Source organism: Mauremys reevesii, linkage group 13 (assembly GCF_016161935.1).
Source record: "Mauremys reevesii isolate NIE-2019 linkage group 13, ASM1616193v1, whole genome shotgun sequence".
NCBI lineage: Eukaryota > Metazoa > Chordata > Testudines > Geoemydidae > Mauremys > Mauremys reevesii.
In genome coordinates this window covers 7545409-7569892 of record NC_052635.1, presented here as the reverse complement: position 1 = coordinate 7569892, position 24484 = coordinate 7545409, and the positions used below count along the sequence as shown (strand labels likewise).

Here is a 24484-nt window from a genome sequence, read left to right as displayed (position 1 = left end):
ATACTTAAATACTTCTATTGAAGCTGAAAAAATAATAGCAAAGCATTTTCAGCCAACTCTAATTTAAATATGAGAGATTTTTCTACGAAATATAGACACACTAGAATAAGAACTGGTCAAAAAATGCAAAGAGGGGGCAGTGTAATTTTCTTTTCTTTTCTTTTCTTTTCTAAATAGTCACAGATTTTTAGGACAGAAGAGGATTGAAAAAAATCCTCATTTCTTTTGCTGAAAATTCATAATTTTAATTATAAAAACTAATTGAAATACAAACTTCAAAAAAAGTTTTCTAGCACTACATTTGATTAGATAAATTTCCTCATAATGTTGAGATGTGTCTTCCATGCTGTAGAGTCTCTTGAGAGGGCATAACCCAGCTGAAGGGAAATTATCTATATTTCTGAATGAAATATCTTCATCCCTATTTTCCTCAAAGCACTTTTCATCTCCTTATTCCTGAAGCTGTAGATAATGGGGTTCAAAATCGGAGTCACCACTGAGTAGAACAGAGAGAGTAACTTGTTCACATCTGGAGAGAAACTGGACTTGGGATGCAGATACATGATAAGGCCCGGCCCATAGAACAATGTTACCACGATGAGGTGTGAGGAGCAGGTGGAGAAGGCTCTGCGCCTGCCTTCAGTGGACCTAATTTTCAGGATGGTGGAGATGATATAGATGTAGGACACCAGGATCAGCATGAAAGGCAGTATGAGGATGAAGGCAGCACCCAAAATTATCAGGATCTCAATCCAAAAGGTGTCCCCACACACCAGTTTCAGCACTGGTTGGATTTCACAAAATAAATGATTGATTACATTGGATCCACAAAAAGGAAGTGTGAAGACAAAAGTAGTGTGCCCCATGGCCGCCAAGGTGCCACAGATAGTTGAAGCACCTGTCAGCTGGATGCAAACCCTATTATTCATGATGGCAGTGTAGTGCAATGGTTTGCATATGGCACTATAGCGGTCATAGGCCATACAAGCAAGCAGAAAGCATTCAGTAACACCGAAGAATAGATGGAAATACATCTGTACAGCACAACTGGCAAAGGACATGGTTTTACTCTCTGAGACCAAGTTGGCTAGTATCTTGGGTAGAGTCACTGATGTGTAACAGATCTCCAGGAAAGACAAGGTCCTGAGGAAGAAATACATAGGAGTGTGCAGAACAGGATCCACACTTATGATGATAATAATGAGGATGTTGCCCAGCACTGTGATGATGTAAATACATAGAAAAACCATGAACAAACCAGGATTCATGTCTGGGTAATCAGAGAAGCCCAGTATGACAAACTCAATCACAGAGGTGTTTTTTCTCATTTTCTTCTTCAGTATAATTCAACTTGAGAATTAAAAAGAAAAACTGCATATTAGTTTGATACTTTAAATCAAGTCAAACAGACATCTAATCTATCTATCCATCTATCTATCATGACTTGTCCACTATCTCTCCACACATGAATCAGGACTGACATTATTTTGCTCCAGTTCTCCTGTCAGAACACTGTCAATCCAGAGTAACTTCAATAAGGTTGATGGTTTGCATTCTCCTCTCAGTCCCAACAGGTTTATACTGGGGTATGTTCCTAACCTCAGTTTAAATATACCTTTTTACTAGCATCAAAAGGGAAAAAAAATCTTTGACCGATGAAATTGTACTTGTGTAAACCATGAGTGTGATCAGAAACAGCTTCAATGGATTTACACTGATGGAATTAAACGTCAAAATCTGCCTCCAAGTCTTTTGGGGCATGAATGTTAAGATAATGTATAGCAGATTTTTGCCTGGTGTGTGGCACAATAAAACAATATAAAACTTTAGAACCTACAAATCCACTCAGTCCTACTTCAGCCAATCGCTCAGACAAACAAATTTGGTTACAATTTGCAGGAGATAATGCTGCCCACGTCTTGTTTATAATGTCACCTGAAAGTGAGAACAGGCATTTGCATGGCTCTGTTGTAGCCAGCATCGCAAGATATTGTGACAAAGTTCCTCCTCTACCTTGGTGGGTCCTGCGCTTGTTGGCAGATTTGCTCACCTCAGTGATCTTCCCCCACAGTCTGGGTCAACTCCTCCTGTGTCTGATCAGGAGTTGGGAGGTTTGGGGGGAACCCGGGCCCGCCCTCTACTCCTGATTCCAGCCCAGGGCCCTGTGGATTGCAGCTGTCTATAGTGCCTCCTGTAACAGCTGCATGACAGCTACAACTCCCTGGGCTACTTCCCCATGGCCTCCTCCAAACACCTTCTTTATCCTCACCACAGGACCTTCCTCCTGGTGTCTGATAACACTTGTACTCCTTAGTCCTCCAGCAGCAGCACCCTCTCACTCTGAGCTCCTGGTGCCTCTTGCTTCCAGCTCCTCACACGCACTTCCTCTCCTCTGGTTCCTCCCCACCTGACTGGAGTGAGCTCCTTTTTAAACCCAGGTTCCCGGATTAGCCTGCCTGGATTGGCTGTAGGTGCTGTAATCAGCCTGCCTGCCTTAATTGGCTCTAGCAGGTTCCTGATTACTCTAGTGCAGCCTCTGCTCTGGTCACTCAGGGAACAGAAAACTACTCATCCAGTGACCAGTATATTTGCCCTCTACCAGACTCCTGTACCCCACTGGTCTCGGTCTGTCACAATATTTACGTGCAGATGTACTTCATATGCCCCTTCATGCGGCAACCACCATTCCAGGGGATGTGCGTCCATGCTGATGACGGGTTCTACTCAATAACGATCCAAAGCAGAGCATACCAACACATGTTCATTTTCATCATCTGACTCAGATGGCACCAGCAGAAGGTTGATTTTCTTTTTTGGTGGTTTGGATTCTGTAGTTTCCTCATTAAAGTGTTGCTCTCTTAAGACATCTGAAAACATTCCCCACACCTCGTCCCTCTGAGATTTTGGAAGGCACTTCAGATTCTTAAACCTTGGGTCAAGTGCTGTATCTATTCTTTAAAATCACACATTGGTACCTTCTTTGTGTTTTGTCAAATCTGCTGTGAAAGTGTTCTTAAAAGAAACATGTGCTGGGTCATCATCTGAGATTGGTAGAATATGAAATATATGGCAGAATGCAGGTAAAACAAAAGAGGAGACATACTATTCTCTCTGAAGGAGTTCAGTCACAAATTTAATTAATGCATTATTTTTTTTAATGAGCATCATCAGCATGGAAGCATGTCCTCTGGAATGGTAGCTGAAGCATGAAGGGGCATATGAATGTTTAGCATATCTGGCAAGTAAATACTTTGCAATAGCAGCAAGAAACTGAGGCACCACCTGTTTGCTGTATAGGATGCCTCAGTTTCTTGCACAAATACACCTCAACTGCTAGAACAGGGCCTCATCCTCCCTGATTGATCTAACCTTGTTATCTCTTGCTTGCTTATATTTACCTGCCCCTGGAAATTTCCACTCTTGCATCCGACGAAGTGGGTATTCACCCACGAAAGCTCATGCTGCAAAACCTCTGTTAGTCTATAAGGTGCCACAGGATTCTTTGCTGCTTTTACAGAACCAGACTAACACGGCTACCTCTCTGATACTTGACACCATGCAAGGCACTGCATTTAGCCGTATGGAGTGGAAATCCATCAACCTCATGAAGAAACTTGCACAAATACAGACGGATATCATCTTCCTTTCCAAATGCAAACGGATGGACATCATACCTAATGGACTAAAGGTAAAAAATCCACTGCTATCTACATACCACACAGACCACAGTGAGAGATTATGCCATACTCTATCAAAGAAACTGAGGAACCACCTGATCGGCATCCTATACAGAAACAGGAAAACATCAAAAAAGAGCTCTCCAACCTGGAGACTCTCATCAATAACCAAACTTCCATACAAACGGACTTCACTAAAATAAGACAGGAGATCTACATCACTCACTTCACCTCTCTACAAAGGAAAAAGGACTGTAAGCCGTCTAAACTCCTACCTGCCACATGAGGCCACAACCGTGGTACCCCTAACCCACCCAGCAATATCGTCAATCTATCCAACCCCACACACTCAGCCCAGAAGAACAGTCTGTCCTATCTCGGGGACTCTCCTTCTGCCCTGCCACCCCCACCAACATGATACAGTTCTGCGGCGATCTGGAAGCCTACTTTCGCCGTCTCCGACTCAAAGAATACTTTCAGGACAACACTGAACAGCGCACTGATACACAGTCACCCTCCCACCAACAGCACAAGAAGAAGAACTCCACATGGACTCCTCCTGAGGGTCGAAATGACAGTCTGGACCTATACATTGATTGCTTCCACCGACGTGCACAGGCAGAAATTGTGGAAAAACAACATCGCTTGCCTCACAACCTAAGTCATGCAGAACGCAATGCCATCCACAGCCTCAGAAACCATCCTGACATTATAATCAAAGAGGCTGATAAAGGAGGTGCTGTTGTCATCATGAACAGGTCTGACTACCAAAAGGAGGCCACCAGACAACTCTCCAATACCAAATTTTACAGGCTGCTTCCCTCAGATCCCACTGAGGAATACACTAAGAAACTGCACCATCTACTCAGGACACTCCCCACACTAACACCAGAACAAATCAACATACCCTTAGAGCCCCGACCAGGGTTATTCTATCTACTACCCAAGATCCACAAACCCGGAAATCCTGGACGCCCCATCATCTCGGGCATTGGAACTCTCACTGAAGGACTGTCTGGATATGTAGACTCTCTGCTCAGACCCTATGCTACCGTGACACCACTGATTTCCTGAGGAAACTACAATGCATTGGTGACCTTCCAGAAAACACCATCCTAGCCACCATGGATGTAGAGGCTCTCTACACAAACATCCCACACACTGATGGAATACAAGCTGTCAGGAACAGTATCCCTGATGATGCCACAGCACAACTGGTTGCTGAGCTCTGTGCCTTTATCCTCACACACAACTATTTCAAATTTGATGACAATATATATCTCCAGATCAGTGGCACCACTATGGGCACCCGCATGGCCCCACAATATGCCAATATTTTTATGGCCGACCTGGAACAACGCTTCCTCAGCTCCCGTCCACTCACACCCCTTCTCTACCTACACTACATTGATGACATCTTCATCATCTGGACCCATGGGAAGGAGAGTCTGAAAAATTCCACCACGATTTCAACAGCTTCCACCCCTCCATCAACCTCAGCCTGGACCAATCTACACGGGAGGTCCACTTCCTAGACACCACGGTGCTAATAAGTGATGGTCACATTAACACCACCCTATACCAAAAACCTACTGACCGCTATGCCTACCTTCATGCCTCCAGCTTCCATCCTGGACACACCACAAGATCCATTGTCTACAGCCAAGCACTGAGGTACAACCGTATCTGCTCTAACCCCGCAGACAGAGACCAACACCTAGAAAATCTCCACCAAGCATTCTCAAAACTACAGTACCCGCACGAAGAAATAAGGAAACAGATCAACAGAGCCAGACGTGTACCCGGAAGCCTCCTACTGCAAGACAAACCCAAGAAAGAAACCAACAGGACTCCACTGGCCATCACATACAGTCCCCAGCTAAAGCCCCTCCAACGCATCATCAGGGATCTACAACCCATCCTGGACAATGATCCCACACTTTCACAGGCCTTGGATGGCAGGCCAGTCCTGGCCCACAGACAACCTGCCAACCTGAAGCATATTCTCACCAGTAACTGCACACCGCACCATAATAACTCTAGCTCAGGAACCAATTCATGCAACAAACCTCGATGCCAACTCTGCCCACATATCTACACCAGCAACACCATCACAGGACCTAACCAGATCAGCCACACCATCACCGGTTCATTCACCTGCACATCCACCAATGTAATATATGCCATCATATGCCAGCAATGCCCTTCTGCTATGTACATCGGCCAAACTGGACAGTCTCTAAGGAAAAGGATAAATGGTCACAAATCAGATATTAGGAATGGCAATATACAAAAACCTGTAGGAGAACACTTCAACCTCCCTGGCCACACAATAGCAGATCTTAAGATGGCCATCCTCCAGCAAAAAAAACTTTAGGACCAGACTTCTAAGAGAAACTGCTGAGCTTCAGTTCATTTGCAAATTTGACACCATCAGTTTAGGATTAAACAAAGACTGTGAATGGCTTGCCAACTACAGAACCAGTTTCTCCTTCTTTGGTTTTCACACCTCAACTGCTAGAACAGGGCCTCATCCTCCCTGATTGATCTAACCTCGTTATCTCTAGCTTGCTTCTTGCTTGCTTATATTTACCTGTCCCTGGAAATTTCCACTCTTGCATCCGACAAAGTGGGTATTCACCCACGAAAGCTCATGCTGCAAAACGTCTGTTAGTCTATAAGGTGCCACAGGATTCTTTGCTGCTTTTACAGAACCAGACTAACACGGCTACCTCTCTGATACTTGATACTTTGCAATGCCAGCTACAAAATTGCCATGCAAACACCTGTTCTCACTTTCTGGTGACATTGTAAATAAGATGCAGTGAGCAGTATCTCCCGTAAATGTAAAAAAAAGCTTGTTTGTTTTAGCAATTGGCTGAACAAGTAGGACTGAGTAGACTTGAGGGCTCTAAAGTTTTACATTGTTTTGGCTTTGAGTTATGGAACAAAAAAAATCTACATTTGTAAGTTACACTTTCATGATAAAGAGATTGCACTACAGTACTTGTATCAGCTGAGTTGAAAAATATTATTTATTTTATCATTTTACAGTGCAACTATTTGTAATAAAAAATAGTAATATAAAGTGAGCACTGTAGACTTTGTATTCTGTGTTGTAATAGAAATCAATATATTTGAAAATGCAAAAAACATGCAAAATATTTAATAAATTTCAATTGGTATTCTTTTGTTTAACAATGCAATTAATCACAATTATTTTTAATCACACTTCATTTTTTTGAGTTAATCATGTGAGTTAACTGCAATTAATCAACAGTCCTAATAACTACACACTGAACTGTGATCATGAACTTCCTTTCATTGTGGCATATAGATATAGACATAGTCCTGTACCCTACCCAGTGCCACCAGTGAAGACAAAGGCTTGATGAAAGACATGTACATCATGCTTGGAAAAGGTTACTGTTCTCTTGAATGTGTACTTTAAAAAACAATCAATATTATTGAGTGCAGTTTTTTATTTTTATTTTATTTTATTTTATCATCTGTATGAGACCTACTCTTCACTGAAATTTAATTTCCTTATGCTCGTTTGGAAGTCTCAAATTTAACTGAATAAATATTTTGACAGTTTCTCAAATGTCTTTGCCAGTCTACAATTATTTAAGGCATGTTTCTCCTGTCTATAAATGGAAGTAAATCATGAATAACTAGTGAGATCACAGTTTCTCCTAAGGTGCTCACTCAAATTGATGCAGTTACACGAGTGAAAAACAGGAGTGAAGATGTGGTAGCTTTACATCTATCCCATCAGATCTTCTTCTGATGTCATGTGGTTCCATCAGTGCAAACCCAATGTAAATGAGATCAGAATGAAGCAATTCATCTGCCTGTTTCATAGTATTAAGTATATTTAGTAAAAAAATTGAATTTATGACCCATGGTAAATGCTAACTTTTCAAAATTTCACTAAATCACATATCAGGATGAAAGGCAAATGCTCAGGGTTTTTTTATGAAGAATGACATAGTAAAAAATGTCTTTGAACCTTATAAGCATGTTAGAATGTTTCATTTCAGTAGTGTAAAAATGTTTCATTTTAATAAGGTCAAATAATATCTCCCAGTGTTATCATTCTAACTGGAACAGAATAGAAAGGAACAGAATAGACAAAACATTTTGATAATGTTATTTCAAAATGTAGACAAAATCAGTATATTCCCATGTAAAAGGCTTTCGTTCCATCCAACCAGCATTTTCTGATGTATAATAGTTGTGTTGGAATATTTTCAAACAGTTCTACAATTAACTGCAGTAGACTTACCCAGCATTTACGCCAAGTGAGATTGAACTCAGGGCGTTTAAACAGACCACATTACCACTGAAGAAATAATAGGGATTTCACAAAACTCATCTACATTGAGATCACTTAGAAGATTCCAAAGGAAATATATATAACTCTAGACAAATCAACGAATTTCTCACCTGCTCTGTGTCCCACATTCATCTCCTCTCTGTGGTTACCAAAGAATTCAGTCACGGATGGAACTGCAATATTTAACAGCTTCTTTATAAGCCCCAGGGACCTGGGGTTCGGTACACCTCGGATGTCTCAATAAATGAAGTAATAACATCATTATAATGGGAATACTGTACTCTTTCTCCTCTTGAAATTAGTGCTAAACATCTAATGATTTCAACAGAGTAGAATACGGCATTGAATATTTTGCATTTTTAGGACACATATCCAGCTGGCACTTAGGCTCCTAAATCCCATGGACACATTTCCAAATTCCACCTCTCATACCCAAACAAGGACCTCAGGGTTTGGTTCAAGTGCAGGACGGCTCCAGCAAAATGCCGCTGAGTACTTGCAATTCCCACCCAAGGACAATGGCACAATGCTCACATCACATCACAATTAATGGACTGAGCCAATGCTGCTTTCAACAAATGACAACTTCACAAGGGCAAAGTGACTCAGAATTAGGCACCTGAATGACCTGAATACCTTTGAAAATCTGGCCTTTAATGCAAGTCAATGGAAACATTACCCCACAACTCATATATTCACAAAGGTAGCCTGGATGTATCCTAACTGACACTTTAGAGGCCTAAGTCCCAGATTCAGCTACCACTGATATTCACAAAATCCTGGAGGAACCTCAGTTTCTTGGTGTCAACATTCCCTAGGTACCTGGTTATAAGGCTCTGGGCGTGAGCAGAGCAGCCTCTCTCTAGGCCTCTGGATTCAAAGATTTCAAGAACATAAGGGACCATTGTGATGATCCGTGATGATCACAGTCTGACCTCTTGTATGACACAATTATTTAGTTTGAGAAGGGGGTTGGACTAGATGAACTCCTGAGGTCCCTTCCAACCCTGAGATTCTATGATATGATTCTATGACACAGTCCACAGAACTTCCCCAAAATAATTCATAGAACAGATCTTTTTTCAGACACATCCAAACTTGATTTAAAAATTGTCAGTGAGGGACAATCCACCATGACTCTTGTTTAATTGTTCCAATGGTTAATTACCTCCTCTGTTTAAAATGTTACACATTATTTCTGGTCTGAATTTGTCTTATTGCAAATTCTAGTTATTGGATCATGTGAGAACTTTTGGTTCTAGTGTGAAGAGCCCATCATTATATACTTGTTCCCCATGTAGATACTTGTACATTGTAATCAAGTCACCCATAAATTTTCTCTTTTCAAAGCTAAACAGATTGAGGTCATATAGTCTATCACTATAAGGCAGGTTTTCTAACCCTTTAAATATTTTCATGGCTCTTCTCTGAAACCTCTCAAATTTATCAATAGCCTTATGGGACTGTGGACAGAAGAACTAGACACAGTATTTCAGCAGTGGTCACAACAGAAGCAAATGCTGTGGTGAAATAACCTCTCTACTCCTACTCAAGATTCCATTGTTTATACATCACAAGATGGAATTAGTTCTTTTGTCCAAAGCATCGTACTGGGAGCTCATTATGTACCCGCAAAGATAATGGAGCAAATAATTAAGCAATCAATTTGCAAACACCTAGAAGATAATAAGGTGATAAATAACTGTCAGCATGGATTTCTCAAGAACAGATCCTGTCAAACCAATCTGATAGCTTTCTTTGACAGGGTAACAAGCCCTGTGCATGTGGGAGAAGCGGTAGATGTGATATATCTTGACTTTAGTAAGACTTCTGATACTGTCTCACAAGATGTTCTCATAAAAGAACTAAGGAAATACAACTATAAGGTGAGTGCATAACTGGTTGGAAAATCGTTCCCAGAGAGTAGTTATCAGTGTTTCACAGTCATGCTGGATGTGCATAATGAGGGGGGTCCCACAAAGATTGGTTCTGGGTCCGGTTCTGTTTAATATCTTCATCAATGATTTGGATAATGGCATAGAGAGTACATTTATAAAGTTTGTGGATGATACCAAGCTGGGAGGTATTGCAAGTACTTTGGAGGATAGGATAAAAATTCAAAATGACTTGGAAAAACTGGAGAAATGGTCGGAAGTAAATAGGATGAAATTCAATAAGAACAAATGCAAAGTACTCCACGTAGGAAGGAACAAGCAGTTGCACACATACAAAATGGGAAATGACTGCTTAGGAAGAAGTACTGTGGAAAGGGATCTGGAGTTCATAGTGGATCACAAGCTAAATATGAGTCAACAGTATAATGCTGTTGAAAAAAAAACAACCCATCATTCTGGTATGTATTAGCAGGAGTACTGTAAGCAAGACTCGAGAAGTAGTCCTTCTGCTCTACTCCTTGCTCAACTGGAGTATTGTGTCCAGTTCTGGGTGCCACATTTCAGGAAAGATGTGAACAAATTGGAGAAAGTCCAGAGAAGAGCAACAAAAATAATTAAAGGTCTAGGAAAAATGACCTATGAGGGAAGATTGAACAAAAAATTAGTTTGTTTAATCTGGAGAATAGAAGACTGAGAGAGGACATGATAACAGTTTTCAGGTACATAAAAGGTTGTTTCAAGGTACGCTGGAGGGTAGGGATAGGATACAGAGGGACCTAGACAAATTAGAGGTTTGGGCCAAAAGAAATATGATGAGGTTCAACAAGGACAAGTGCATAGTCCTGCACTTAGGAAGGAAGAATCCCATGCACAGCTACAGAATGGCTGGGCAGCAGTTCTGCAGAAAAGGACCTAGGGGTTATGGTGGATGAAAAGCTGAATATGAGTCAACAGTGTGCCCTTGGTGCCAAGAAGGCTAATGGCATTTTGGGTTGTATAAGTAGGGGCATTTCCAGCAGATCGAGGGATGTGATCATTCCCCTCTATTCAGCACTGGTGAGGCCTCATTTGGAGTACTGTGTCCATTTTTGGGCCCCACACTACAAGAAGGATGTGGATAAATTGGAGAGAGTCCAGCGGAGGGCAACAAAAATGATTAGGGGGCTGGAGCACATGACTTATGAGGAGAGGCTGAGGGAACTGAGATTGTTTAGTCTGCAGAAGAGAAGAATGAGGGGGCATTTGATAGCTGCTTTCAACTACCTGAAAGGGGGGGTTCCAAAGAGGATGGATCTAGGCTGTTCTCAGTGGTAGAAGATGACAGAACAAGGAGTAATGGTCTCAAGTTGCAGAGGGGGAGGTTTAGGTTGGACATTAGGAAAAACTTTTTCACTAGTAGGGTGGTGAAGAACTGGAATGGGTTACCTAGGGAGGTGGTGGAATCTCCTTCCTTAGAGGTTTTTAAGGTCAGGCTTGACAAAGCCCTGGCTGGGATGATTTAGCTGGGTTTGGTCCTGCTTTGAGCAGGGGGTTGGACTAGATGACCTCCTGAGGTCCCTTCAAACCCTGAGATTCTATGATTCTATGAAGGGGGAAAAAAAGATAATGGAGCAAATAATTAAGCAATCACTTTGCAAACACCTAGAAGATAATAAGGAGATAAATAACTGTCAGCATGGATTTCTCAAGAACAGATCGTGTCAAACCAATCTGATACCTTTCTTTGACAGGGTAACAAGCCCTGTGCATGTGGGGGAAGCGGTAGATGTGGTATATCTTGACCTCTGAGGATAGGACAAGAAGCAATGGACTTAAATTGCAGCAAGGGCAGTTTAGGTTGGTCATTAGGAAAAACTTCCTAACTATCAGAGTGATTAAGCACTGGAATTACTTGCCTAGGGAGTTTGTGGAATCTCCATCACTGGGGATTTTTAAGAGCAGGTTGGACAAACACCAGTCAGGGGTGCTCTAGAACATTTAGTCCTGCCTTGAGTGGTGGGGATCAGACTAGATGACCTCTCGAGGTCCGTTCCAGTTCTAAGATTCTATGATTCTATGTTCAGCTGATTTCCCACTATGACTCCGAAATCTTTTCCACAGTCACTGTCTCCTCAGATAGAGTCCCCCATCCTGTAAGTATGGCCAGCATTCTTTGCTCCTAGAAGTATGCATTTACATATAACCATATTGAAAAGCAAATTGTTTGTTTGAGCACAGTTAACCAAGAGATTCAGATCCCTCAGAATCAGTGACCTCTCCTCTTCATTCACCTGCAAATATTATCCAGGTCATTGAGGAACATTTTGTTTAGTGTAGGGCTAAGTACTGACCCCCGCACACACACTCAATGATGATTCCTAGTTTAAAGGTACATTTTGACATATAACCATTAGCCTGGTTTTAATGCATTTAATGTGAGCTGTCTTAATTTTATGTTGTTCGATTTTTTTAAATAAAAATGTTGTGCAGTACGAAGACAATGTTGTGCACAAGTCTCACTGCGTCCCACAAACCGGCAAAGAAAGAATCTTGGTGGTTCCCCAACATGGCTGGGCCCTGTACCCACTCAACGGCATACCTTGGGAACCTCCAGGAAGAAACCTGAGCTTATCTATGATATGGGTCTTATCTATGATATGGGTTTTACTCAACGTTTCCAATTATAAACAATATATACTTAGATTAGAATAAACACACCTTTACTTAACAACTTAAGAAAATGTTATATAATGGGCTGAGATTAATTAAAATATCACAACCAATTAAAATCAGCAAGGGTTGCTTCAATAAATCAATTGATACATACATTTTACAGCAGTACATGAAACGTAACCAGCTCAAATGTGCATTGGCACCAGTCCCACACTCCCCCCCCCCAATCCCGAGTGTGCGCTCCTCTCAACTTCAGAGTTCTAGACACTTGCTTGTGTGGGTGTGCTGGAAGATGTTGAAGCTGGGAACAACACTCTGCTGGTCCAATAAAGCCATCCAGCCCAGGCAACAAGGGGCAGACAGATGCTAACTTGGGATCATTAAAAGCTGCAGAAGCCCTCTGAAGGTGCACATTGGTATAACCAGAGGTCAGTAACCCTAGGACCTAGTAGGATGATAAGACCCCTTAGTCTCTTCTCAGACTTGGGAAATGCTTTACAGTCTCTTTGCTGCTTTACAGTCCTCTTCTCTTGCAAGCACTTTCCCAAACAGAAAAACTGCCTTCATGGCAGGGCAACCTCAGTCAATTCTTGGCACAGCAACAGTCTTCTCTGGCTCCGATGAAGCCCAGGAATAGCTCCCATGGCTCTTTGATAGGTCAAAGTCCCAGCAGAGTCTCAGTAGCAGCCTCTGGCTTTCAAGCAGCAGCTCCTGGATGGGAAGGAGCACCACCAAAGAAATCTCATCTCCACACCCCCAACCAGGGTCTAGCCTCCCCACCAAGATGGAGCCCACCACATGCTCCCCTGCATCCCCTGGAAGCAGAGGTTTCTCTCTCTTTCCCAAAGCATCACGGGACTTGTGGTCTCCAAGGCTGGATTGCAGCATTCAGGATTTTCCCAACTGGAACAATCCCAAGTCACTTCAGAGTCCTCACTAGTAGAGGGTCCCTACAGCTAGGATACCCACCTTGACCAGGGCAAATAATTTGAGCAGTCATTTCCGACCTCTCAGTCCTTTTTTGATAAATATTTGTATATTCATTGGGTCAGAGAGTGTATGAGAAACTCTACCTAGAGTGGTGATTGGGTTTCTCCCCTGGAAGGTGGCAGCTCCCAGACCCAGTTGTCCTCCTCTGATGACTGTTTAATTATTTATGTAAATTGGAATTCCATTCAACAGGTGAGGCTGAGGGAACCCCACAACAGAATATCCCTGAGCTCAGTGGTTAAGGCACTCAACTGGGAGGTGGAAACCCCCTCTACAAATCCCTTCTCTTCACACACATGGGGAACTGAACTGTGTGTGGGGGGTCTCCCATCTCTGACTTTAGTACTCTAGCCTCTAAGCTAAAAGTTATGGGGCAGCTGCTACTGCATCCAACTCCTCCTCCTTGTTTCTTGCCAGAAAACACTCCCCAAACCTACCTCCAGGAGACAGTTCCTGGCTGTACATCAGAAGCAGAGATAGGTATTTCACTTCAGCCTGAACCTAGGTACAGGGCTCCTGATGAGGGGCAGGGCTTAGCACACATGCCTCAACTTAGCATCTGCTAGTTTAGTACAGGAACTCCGCACTTAACGTTGTAGTTATGTTCCTGAAAAATGCAACTTTAAGCGAAATGATGTTAAGCAAATCCAATTTCCCCATAGAATTAATGTAAATGGGGGGGTTAAGTTCCAGGGAAATGTTTTTCACCAGACAAAAGACACACACACACACACACACACACACACACACACAGTATACGTTTTAAACAAACAATTTAATTCTGGTAGACAGTGATGATGATTGTAAAGCCTGGTTGAGGTGGAGGAGTCAGAGGGTGGGATATTTCCCAGGGAATGCCTTACTGCTAAATGAACATAAGAACATAAAAACGGCTGTACCAGGTCAGAACAAAGGTCCATCTAGCTCAGTATCCTGTCTACCGACAGTGACCAATGCCAGGTGCCCCAGAGAAAGTGAACCTAACAGGCAACGATCAAGTGATCTCTTTCCTGCCATCCATCTCCATCCTCTGACAAACAGAGGCTAGGGACACCATTCCTTACCCATCCTGGATAATAGCCATTTATGGGCTTAAACACCATGAATTTATCCAGCTCTCTTTTAAACGCTGTTATAGTTGTAACCTTCACAACCTCCTCAGGTAAGGAGTTCCACGAGTTGACTGTGCACTGCATGAAGAAGAACTTCCTTTTATTTGTTTTAAACCTGCTGCCCATTAATTTCATTTGGTGATCCCTAGTTCTTGTTTTATGGGAATAAGAAAAGAACTTTTCCTTATCCACTTTCTCCACATCACTCATGATTTTATATACCTCTATCATATCCCCCCTTAGTCTCCTCTTTTCCAAGCTGAAGAGTCCTAGCCTCTTTAATCTCTCCTCATATGGGACCCTCTCCAAACCCCTAATCATTTTAGTTGCCCTTTTCTCAACCTTTTCTAGTGCCAGTATATCTTTTTTGAGATGAGGAGACCACATCTGTACACAATATTCGAGATGTGGGCGTACCATGGATTTATATTAGGGCAATACTATCTTCTCAGTCTTATTCTCTATCCCCTTTTTAATAATTCCTAACATTCTGTTTGCTTTTTTTTTTTACTGCCTCTACACACTGCGTGGACTTCTTCAGAGAACTATCCATGATGATTCCAAGATCGTTTTCCTGACTCGTTTAGCTAAATTAGCCCCCATCATATTGACAGCAATTGACTGAGCCCTAAAGTGTTAACTCTCACAACACTCTACAAGGTGCAAGAAAGGAGGGAGGGCAGACAGAGACACACACCCTTTGTGTGAGAGAAAAAATGTGTATTTCCCCTTTAAGTAGATGACCCCAGGCTTAAGTACACTGCCTTGTTAATTAAATCAGCTTGCTGAGACCTGAGACCTGCAGCTACTGCCTAGAAGCTCCCTCCCCTGCTCTATGGAAGATGGGGTAAGTGGGGTGCAGGAGCAGGGGGGAGGGGAAGACACCCTGACATTAGCCCCCCTTTTCCTCCCTCCCCCGTACAGCAAGCAGGAGTCTCTGGGATCAGCTCTTAGGTAGAGGGCAGAAGCAGCACATGGCAGTGGGGGGAGGGACAGCTGCTGCACAGGGAACTTAGGGAAGTGGAGAGCTGATAGGGGGAGCTGATAGGGGAGCTGTTGGTCCACCCTGGCTCCAACCACCCACCAGCTAGCTGCAACGGACTGCTCTTCCTGCAAGCAGTGGACAAAACAGGTAGCTGCCAAACGATTTTTGGAGGAAGCATTGCACAGCTATAAACGAGCATGTTCCCTAATTGATCAGCAACTTAACATCAAAACACCATTAACCAGGCCGACTTTAAGTGAGGAGTTCCTGTAGCTAGTTTAGTCAGCTCCCCATCCAACCTCCTGGCTTTTGCGGATCCCATTCATTTGTGCCAATCTCCCTCCCCTCATTGTGTAGGGAACTTGAACCCTAAACCCATGCTTTGTGAATTCTAATGATTTTCTATGGACCTAAAAATTAGGTGTTGTGAGAAAGAGACAGATACTTCACACTGGATGTACCTTTGATGAACACCTAACCAGATCAGCCACACCATCACCGGTTCATTCACCTGCACGTCCACCAATGTAAAATATGCCATCATATGCCAGCAATGCCCCTCTGCTATGTACATCGGCCAAACTGGACAGTCTCTAAGGAAAAGGATAAATGGACACAAATCAGACATTAGGAATGGCAATATACAAAAACCTGTAGGAGAACACTTCAACCTCCCTGGCCACAAAATAGCAGATTTTAAGGTGGCCATCCTACAGCAAAAAAACTTTAGGACTAGACTTCAAAGAGAAACTGTTGAGCTCCAGTTCATCTGCAAATTTAACACCATCAGCTCAGGACTCAACAAAGACTGTGAATGGCTTGCCAATTACAGAACCAGTTTCTCCTCCCTTGGTTTTCACACCTCAGCTGCTGGAACAGGGCCTCATCCTCCCTGATTGATCTAACCTCGTTATCTCTAGCTTGCTTCTTGCTTGCTTATATATACACCTGCCCCTGGAAATTTCCACTGCTTGCATCCGAAGAAGTGGGTATTCACCCACGAAAGCTCATGCTGCAAAACGTCTGTTAGTCTATAAGGTGCCACAGGATTCTTTGCTGCTTCTACAGAACCAGACTAACACGGCTACCCCTCTGATACTTTGATGAACAGTGAGTTCGTGGTGAAAAAAAGAGGCTGTGGTTAATGGTTTTCCATGTTCCAGGATGAAAGAACAACGAATATGCTATAACCAGCAATGCAGATTTCCTCTTAGACTTCAGATATCCCATGTATGATACTATTATAAATGGCATTCTAGTCTAGAACTGAAATGTTTCTGAATTAGAATGTATTGAAAATTTGGAGGTAATGATTAATAACATGGTTTTTGAGATATCTGAAATTCCTTTGAAAGCATTTTTTTAAATTAATTACAAAAGTTCTACAAAATGTACTTGCCTCTACTGAGGGTGAAAAAATAATAGCAAAACATTTTTAAACTATTCTACCCAATGCATGTTTTTGTCTTTAACATTTGGGAAGAGAAATATTTGGGAAACTTAGAAAATTTCAATCAACTCTAATTGAAATATGGGAGATTTTTATATAAAAGGCAGAAATATTTGAATTAGAACTCATCAAACTATGGGAAGAGGAAGCAATGTACTTTCATATTCTTTTCTTTTCTTTTCTAGAAGATTCACACATTTTTAGGCCAGAAGGGAATAGAATAAAATTCTCATTTATTTTGTTCAAATTCAAAATTGTAATGAAAAAATGTCATTTAATACAAATTTCAGAAAAAGTTGACCAGCACTATATTTGATTGGAGAAATTTCTTTGTAATGCTGAACTATCTCTTGGTCTCTTTAGCAATATAGAATCTCTTGAGAGCTGGGATATTTCCCAGGGAATAATCTAGCTGGAGAAAAAAATATCTATTTTTGCGGATGAAATACCTTCATCCCTGTTTTCCTCAAGGCATCTTTCACCTCCTTGTTCCTGAGGCTGTAGATAATGGGGTTCAAGATCGGAGTCACCACTGTGTAGAACAGAGAGAGTAACTTGTCCACATCTGGAGAGAAGCTGGACTTGGGGCGCACATACATGATAATGGCCGTCCCGTAGAGCAACGTGACCACAATGAGGTGTGAGGAGCAGGTGGAGAAGGCTCTGCGCCTGCCTTCGGCGGACCTAATTTTCAGGATGGTGGAGATGATACAGATGTAGGACACCAGGATCAGCATGAAAGGCAGTATGAGGATGAAGGCAGCACCCAAAATTACCAGGATCTCAATCCAAGAGGTGTCCCCACACACCAGCTTCAGCACTGGCTGGATTTCACAAAATAAGTGATTGATTACATTGGATCCACAAAAAGGAAGTGTGAAGACAGAAGTTGTGTGCCCCATGGCTGCCAAGGTGCCACAGATAGATGAGCCACCTGTCAGCTGGATGCAAACCCTCTTATTCATGATGGCAGTGTAGTGCAATGGATTGCATATGGCACTGTAGCGGTCATAGGCCATACAAGCAAGCAGGAAGCATTCAGTAACACCGAAGAATAGAGAGAAATACATCTGTACAGCACAACTGGCAAAGGACATGGTTTTACTCTCTGAGACCAAGTTGGCTAGTATCTTGGGTAGAGTCACTGATGTGTAACAGATCTCCAGGAAAGACAAGGTCCTGAGGAAGAAATACATAGGAGTGTGCAGAACAGGATCCACACTTATGATGATAATGATGAGGATGTTGCCCAGCACTGTGATGATGTAAATACATAGAAAAACCATGAACAAACCAGGATTCATGTCTGGGTAATTAGAGAAGCCCAGTATGACAAACTCAATCACAGAGGTGTTTTTTCTCATTTTCTTCTTCAGTATAATTCAACTTGAGAATTAAAAAGAAAAACTGCATATTAGTTTGATACATTAAATCAAGTCAAACTGACATCTAATCTATCTATCTATCACGACTTGTCCACTATCTCTCCACACATACATCCCTCTGTCTGTCTGATATGAATCAGGACCAACACTATTTTGCTCCAGTTCTTCTGTCAGAACACTGTCAATCCACAGTAACTTCAATAAGGTTGATGGTTTGCATTCTCCTCTCAGTCACAACAGGTTTATACTGGGGTATGTTCCTAACCTCAGTGTAAATATACCATTTTTTACTAGCATCAAAAGGGAAAAAAAACTTTGACCGATGAAACTGTACTTGTTTAAACCATGAGTGTGATCAGAAACAGCTTCAATGGATTTACACTGATGGAATTAAACGTCAAAATCTGCCTCCAAGTCTTTTGGGGCATGTATGTTAAGATTATATATAGCAGATTTTTGCCTGGTGTGTGGCACAATCAGAAAAGTTAGGCCAATATATATCAGCTGAGAACATAGACTTGTTTATCATATATTCACTGTATGACAATTCCAACAGAATACATGGGAATACATGTGGGAGTTATGTTATGCATTGTGCTACAGAGATGGCTTGTTTCTCCTCTCCTTTCCACGACATTGGCAACAGTCCATTGACTTCAGTGCCCTATATTCTGATTTTATTCACTTTGTCTCCTCTTCATTCATGCCTGCACCTTTGTTTGTGCCTCTCTTTATCTACCCATTAATCTTTCCATATTTCCCACATTCTAAACCTTTTGTAATCCATTTCTTTTCCACCAATTGTCCATTTACTGACACTACGATAAATTAGGAGTAGCTTCACTGGACCCAACTGGGTTGCATGAATATTACAGTATGGTAAGGAAGATTAGGGTCCATGTTTCTCTATATGGGTACATCAATACTGCATACATGGCATGACCCTCTAGCTTAGCAGTGTAGATGGTGAAGCATGACTTAGGTGAGTAAAGACATGCATGATCCTTAGGGTATGTACCCTACATGGCTCTCTACATACCTTAGCAATCCCTCCCCCATCTATACTTCTATTTTGGCAGTGTGGTGTCCTGCGAACTCCCCGCTGCTGGAGCCTTTCCCAATACAGAGAATGAGTGTGGAAATGGGGAAAAATCCTGCATCTCCTCACAGTCTCCCACTGCTGGAGCCTTTCACTGCCACATATAACTACTAGGGCTGTCAAGCAATTAAAAAAATCAAGATTAAAAAAATTAATTGCTATTAATTGCACTGTTAAACAACAATACAATACAATTTATTTAAATAATTTTGGATGTTTTCTACATTTTCAAATATACTGATTTCAATTACAACACTCAATACAAAGCATACAGTGCTCACTTCATATTTATTTTTATTACAAATATATGCACTGTAAAAAACAAAAGAAATAGTATATTTCAATTCACCTAATACAAGTACTGTAGTGCAATCTCTTTGTCATGAAAGTTGAACTTATAAATGTAGAATCATGTACAAAATAACTGCATTCTAAAATAAAACAACATAAAACTTTAGAGCCTACAAGTCCACTCAGTCCTACTTCATCCAATCGCTCAGACAAACAAATTTGGTTACAATTTGCAGGAGAGAATGCTGCCCACGTCTTGTTTACAATGTCACCTGAAAGTTAGAACAGGAATTTGCATGGCTCTGTTGTAGCCAGCATCGCAAGATATTGTGACAAAGTTCCTCCTCTACCTTGGTGGGTTCTGCACTTATTGGCAGATTTGCTCACCTCAGTGATCTTCCCCACAGTCTGGGTCAACTCCTCCTGTGTCTGATCAGGAGTTGGGAGGTTTGGGAGGAACCCGGGCCCACCCTCTTCTCCAGGTTCCAGCCCAGGGCCCTGTGGATTGCAGCTGTCTAGAGTGCCTCCTGTAACAGCTGCATGACAGCTACAACTCCCTGGGCTACTTCCCCATGGCCTCCTCCAAACATCTTGTTTATCCTGACCACAGGACCTTCCTCCGGGTGTCTGATAACGCTTGTACTCCTTAGTCCTCCAGCAGCACACCCTCTCACTCTCAGCTCCTGGTGCCTCTTGCTCCCAGCTCCTCACACGCACTTCCTCTCCTCTGGCTCCCCTCCCCCCCGCCTGACTGGAGTGAGCTCCTTTTTAAACCCAGGTTCCCGGATTAGCCTGCCTTGACTGGCTGCAGGTGATCTAATCAGCCTGCCTGCCTTAATTGGTTCTAGCAGGTTCCTGATTACTCTAGTGCAGCCCCTGCTCTGGTCACTCAGGGAACAGAAAACTACTCATCCAGTGACCAGTATATTTGCCCTCTACCAGTCTCCTGTACCCCACTGGTCTCGGTCTGTCACAATATTTACGTGTAGATGTACTTCATATGCCCCTTCATGCTGCAACCACCACTCCAGGGGACATGAGTCCATACAAATGACGGGTTCTACTCAATAACAATCCAAAACAGAGCAGACCAACACATGTTCATTTTCATCATCTGAGTCAGATGCCACCAGCAGAAGGTTGATTTTCTTTTTTGGTGGTTTGGGTTCTGTAGTTTCCTCATTAGAGTGTTGCTCTTTTAAGACATCTGAAAACACACCTCGTCCCTCTGAGATTTTGGAAGGCACTTCAGATTCTTAAACCTTGGGTCAAGTGCTGTATCTATTCTTAGAAATCACACATTGGTACCTTCTTTGTGTTTTGTCAAATCTGCTGTGAAAGTGTTCTTAAAAGAAACACGTGCTGGGTCATCATCTGAGATGGGTAGAATATGAATTATATGGCAGAATGGAGGTAAAACAAAAGAGGAGACATGCAGTTCTCCCTGAAGGAGTTCAGTCACAAATTTAATTAATGCATATTTTTTTTAACAAGCATCATCAGCATGGAAGAATGTCCTCTGGAATGGTAGCCGAAGCATGAAGGGGCATATGAATGTTTAGCATATCTGGCACGTAAATACTTTGCAATGCCAGCTACAAAATTGTCATGCAAACACCTGTTCTCACTTTCAGGTGACATTGTAAATAAGATGCAGTGAGCAGTATCTCCCATAAATGTAAAAAAAGCTTGTTTGTTTTAGCAATTGGCTGAACAAGTAGGACTGAGTAGACATGTGGGCTCTAAAGTTTTACATTGTTTTTTTTTTGAATGCAGTTATGGAACAAAAAAATCTACATTTGTAAGTTACACTTTCATGATAAAGAGATTGCACTGCAATACTTGTATGAGATGAATTGAAAAATATTATTTATTGTTGATCATTTTACAGTGCATCTATTTGTAATAAAAAACAATAATATAAAGTGAGCACCGTAGACTTTGTATTCTGTGTTGTAATAGAAATCTATATATTTGAAAATGCAAAAAACATGCAAAATATTTAATACATTTCAATTGGTATTCTTTTGTTTAACAATGCAATTAATCACAATTATTTTTAATCACACTTCATTTTTTTGAGTTAATCATGTGAGTTAACTGCAATTAATCAACAGTCCTAATAACTACGCACTGAACTGTGATCATGAATTTTCTTTCACTGTGGCATATAGATATAGACATAGTCCTGTACCCTACCCAGTGCCACCAGTGAAGACAAAGGCTTGATGAAAGACATGTTCATCATGCTTGGAAAAGGTTACTGTTCTCTTGAATGTGTACTTTAAAAAAGAATCAGTATTATTGAGTGCAGTTTTTATTTTTATTTTATTTTATCATCTGTATGAGACCTACTTGTCACTGAAATTTAATTTCCTTATGCTTGTTTGGAAGTCTCAAATTTAACTGAATAAATATTTTGACAGTTTCTCAAATGTCTTTGCCAGTCTACAATTATTTAGGGCACGTTTCTCCTGTCTATAAATGGAAGTTAATCATGAATAACTAGTGAGATCACAGTTTCTCCTAAGGTGCTCACTCAAATTGATGCAGTTACACCAGCGAAAAACAGGAGTGAAGATGTGGTAGCTTTACATCTATCCCATCAGATCTTCTTCTGATGTCATGTGGTTCCATCAGTGCAAACCCAATGTAAATGAGATCAGAATCAAGCAATTCACCTGCCTGTTTCATAGTATTAAGTATATTTAGTAAAAAAATTGAATTTATGACCCATGATAAATGATAAGTTTTCAAAATTTCACTAAATCGCATATCAGGATGAAAGGAAAATGCTCAGGGTTTTTTTTTATGAAGAATGATATAGTAAAAAAAAAATTCTTTGAACCTTATAAGAATGTTAGAATGTTTCATTTCAGTAATGTAAAAATGTTTCATTTTAATAAGGTCAAATAATATCTCTCAGTGTTATCATATTAACTGGAACAGAATAGAAAGGAACAGAATAGACAAAATATTTTGATAATGTTATTTCAAAATGTAGACAAAATCAGTATATTCCCATGTAAAAGGCTTTCGTTCCATCCAACCAGCATTTTCTGATGTATAATAGTTGTGTTGGAATATTTTCAAACAGTTCTACAATTAACTGCAGTAGACTTACCCAGCATTTACGCCAAGTGAGATTGAACTCAGGGCTTTTAAACAGAGCACATTTCAACTGAAGAAATAATAGGGATTTCACAAGACTCATCTAGATTGAGATCACTTAGAAGAATTCAAAGGAAATATACATAACTCTAGACAAATCAAGGAATTTCTCACCAGCTCTGTTTCCCTCATTCATCTCCTCTCTGTGGTTACCAAAGAATTCAGTCACGGATGGAACTGCAATATTTAACAGCTTCTTTATAAGCCCCAGGGACCTGGGGTTTGGTACACCTCGGATGTCTCAATAAATGAAGTAATAACATCATTATAATGGGAATACTGTACTCTTTCTCCTCTTGAAATTAGTGCTAAACATCTAATGATTTCAACAGAGTAGAATACGGCACTGAATATTTCACATTTTTGGGACAGATATCCAGCTGGCACTTAGGCTCCTAAATCCCATGGACACGTTTCCAAATTCCACCTCTCATACCCAAACAAGGACCTCAGGGTTTGGTTCAAGTGCAGGACGCCTCCAGCAAAATGCCGCTGAGTACTTGCAATTCCCACCCACGGACAATGGCACAATGCTCACATCACAACACAATTAATGGACCGAGCCAATGCTGCTTTCAAGAAATGACAACTTCACAAGGGCAAAGGGAAGATTCTTAAAAACAATACATTGTTCCTTCATCTACAGAAGCCCCATTATTTTCAGTGTGAATAAGATTGCCAGAAACTGCTCCTAATTAATCAAGGGTGAAATCTGATAACCAATCTAATCTAAATAATTTTCTAAACATCTCTTTGATTTACAAGCTTAAGTACCAGTTTTGAAAGTGACTTAGGCAGCTGCGCCCATGTTTATCAAGATATGTACATTCCTAATTCCCATTGACTTGACTCAGAATTAGGCAGCTGAATGACCTGAATACCTTTGAAAATCTGGCCTTTAATGCAAGTCAATGGAAACTTTACCCCACAACTCTTATTCTCATTGTGAGGGAGAGTTAGGGTTAGATTCACAAAGGTAATCTGGACGTATCCTAACTGACACTTTAGGGGCCTAAGTCCCAGATTCAGCTACCACTGATATTCACAAAATCCTGGAGGAACCTCAGTTTCTTGGTGTCAACATTCCCTAGGTACCTGGTTATAAGGCTCTGGGCGTGAGCAGAGCAGCCTCTCTCTAGGCCTCTGGATTCAAAGATTCCAAGAACATAATGGACCATTGTGATGATCTGTGATGATCACAGTCTGACCTCTTGTATGACACAATTATTTAGTTTGAGAAGGGGGTTGGACTAGATGAACTCCTGAGGTCCCTTCCAACCCTGAGATTCTATGATATGATTCTATGACACAGTCCACAGAACTTCCCCAAAATAATTCATAGAACAGATCTTTTTTCAGACACATCCAACCTTGATTTAAAAATTGTAAGTGAGGGATAATCCACCATGACTCTTGTATAATTGTTCCAATGTTTAAT

The 24484-nt window shown here is 41.4% G+C and overlaps 2 protein-coding genes across 2 annotated transcripts; both read right to left on the bottom strand.

Annotated features, from left to right (window-relative positions):
- Positions 1 to 392: 392 nt before the first annotated feature.
- LOC120381107 (olfactory receptor 10C1-like) lies at positions 393 to 1328 on the bottom strand. Its single transcript, XM_039499198.1, has one exon. The coding sequence runs from the start codon at positions 1326 to 1328 to the stop codon at positions 393 to 395; it is 936 nt and encodes a 311-aa protein (XP_039355132.1).
- Positions 1329 to 17406: 16078 nt separating this feature from the next.
- Positions 17407 to 24182, bottom strand: LOC120380980 (olfactory receptor 10C1-like). The gene is made up of 3 exons (XM_039498945.1): positions 24142 to 24182; positions 23161 to 23286; positions 17407 to 18486 (listed from the first exon to the last, which is right to left on the bottom strand). Exon 3 carries the CDS (start codon positions 18462 to 18464, stop codon positions 17529 to 17531), a length of 936 nt encoding a protein of 311 aa, XP_039354879.1. The 5' UTR covers positions 18465 to 18486; positions 23161 to 23286; positions 24142 to 24182; the 3' UTR covers positions 17407 to 17528.
- Positions 24183 to 24484: the final 302 nt, after the last annotated feature.

Excerpts from the sequence above, each read along its gene's own strand:
- LOC120381107 (XM_039499198.1), bottom strand. The coding sequence starts at position 1,328 with ATGAGAAAAAACACCTCTGTGATTGAGTTTGTCATACTGGGCTTCTCT.
- LOC120380980 (XM_039498945.1), bottom strand. The coding sequence starts at position 18,464 with ATGAGAAAAAACACCTCTGTGATTGAGTTTGTCATACTGGGCTTCTCT.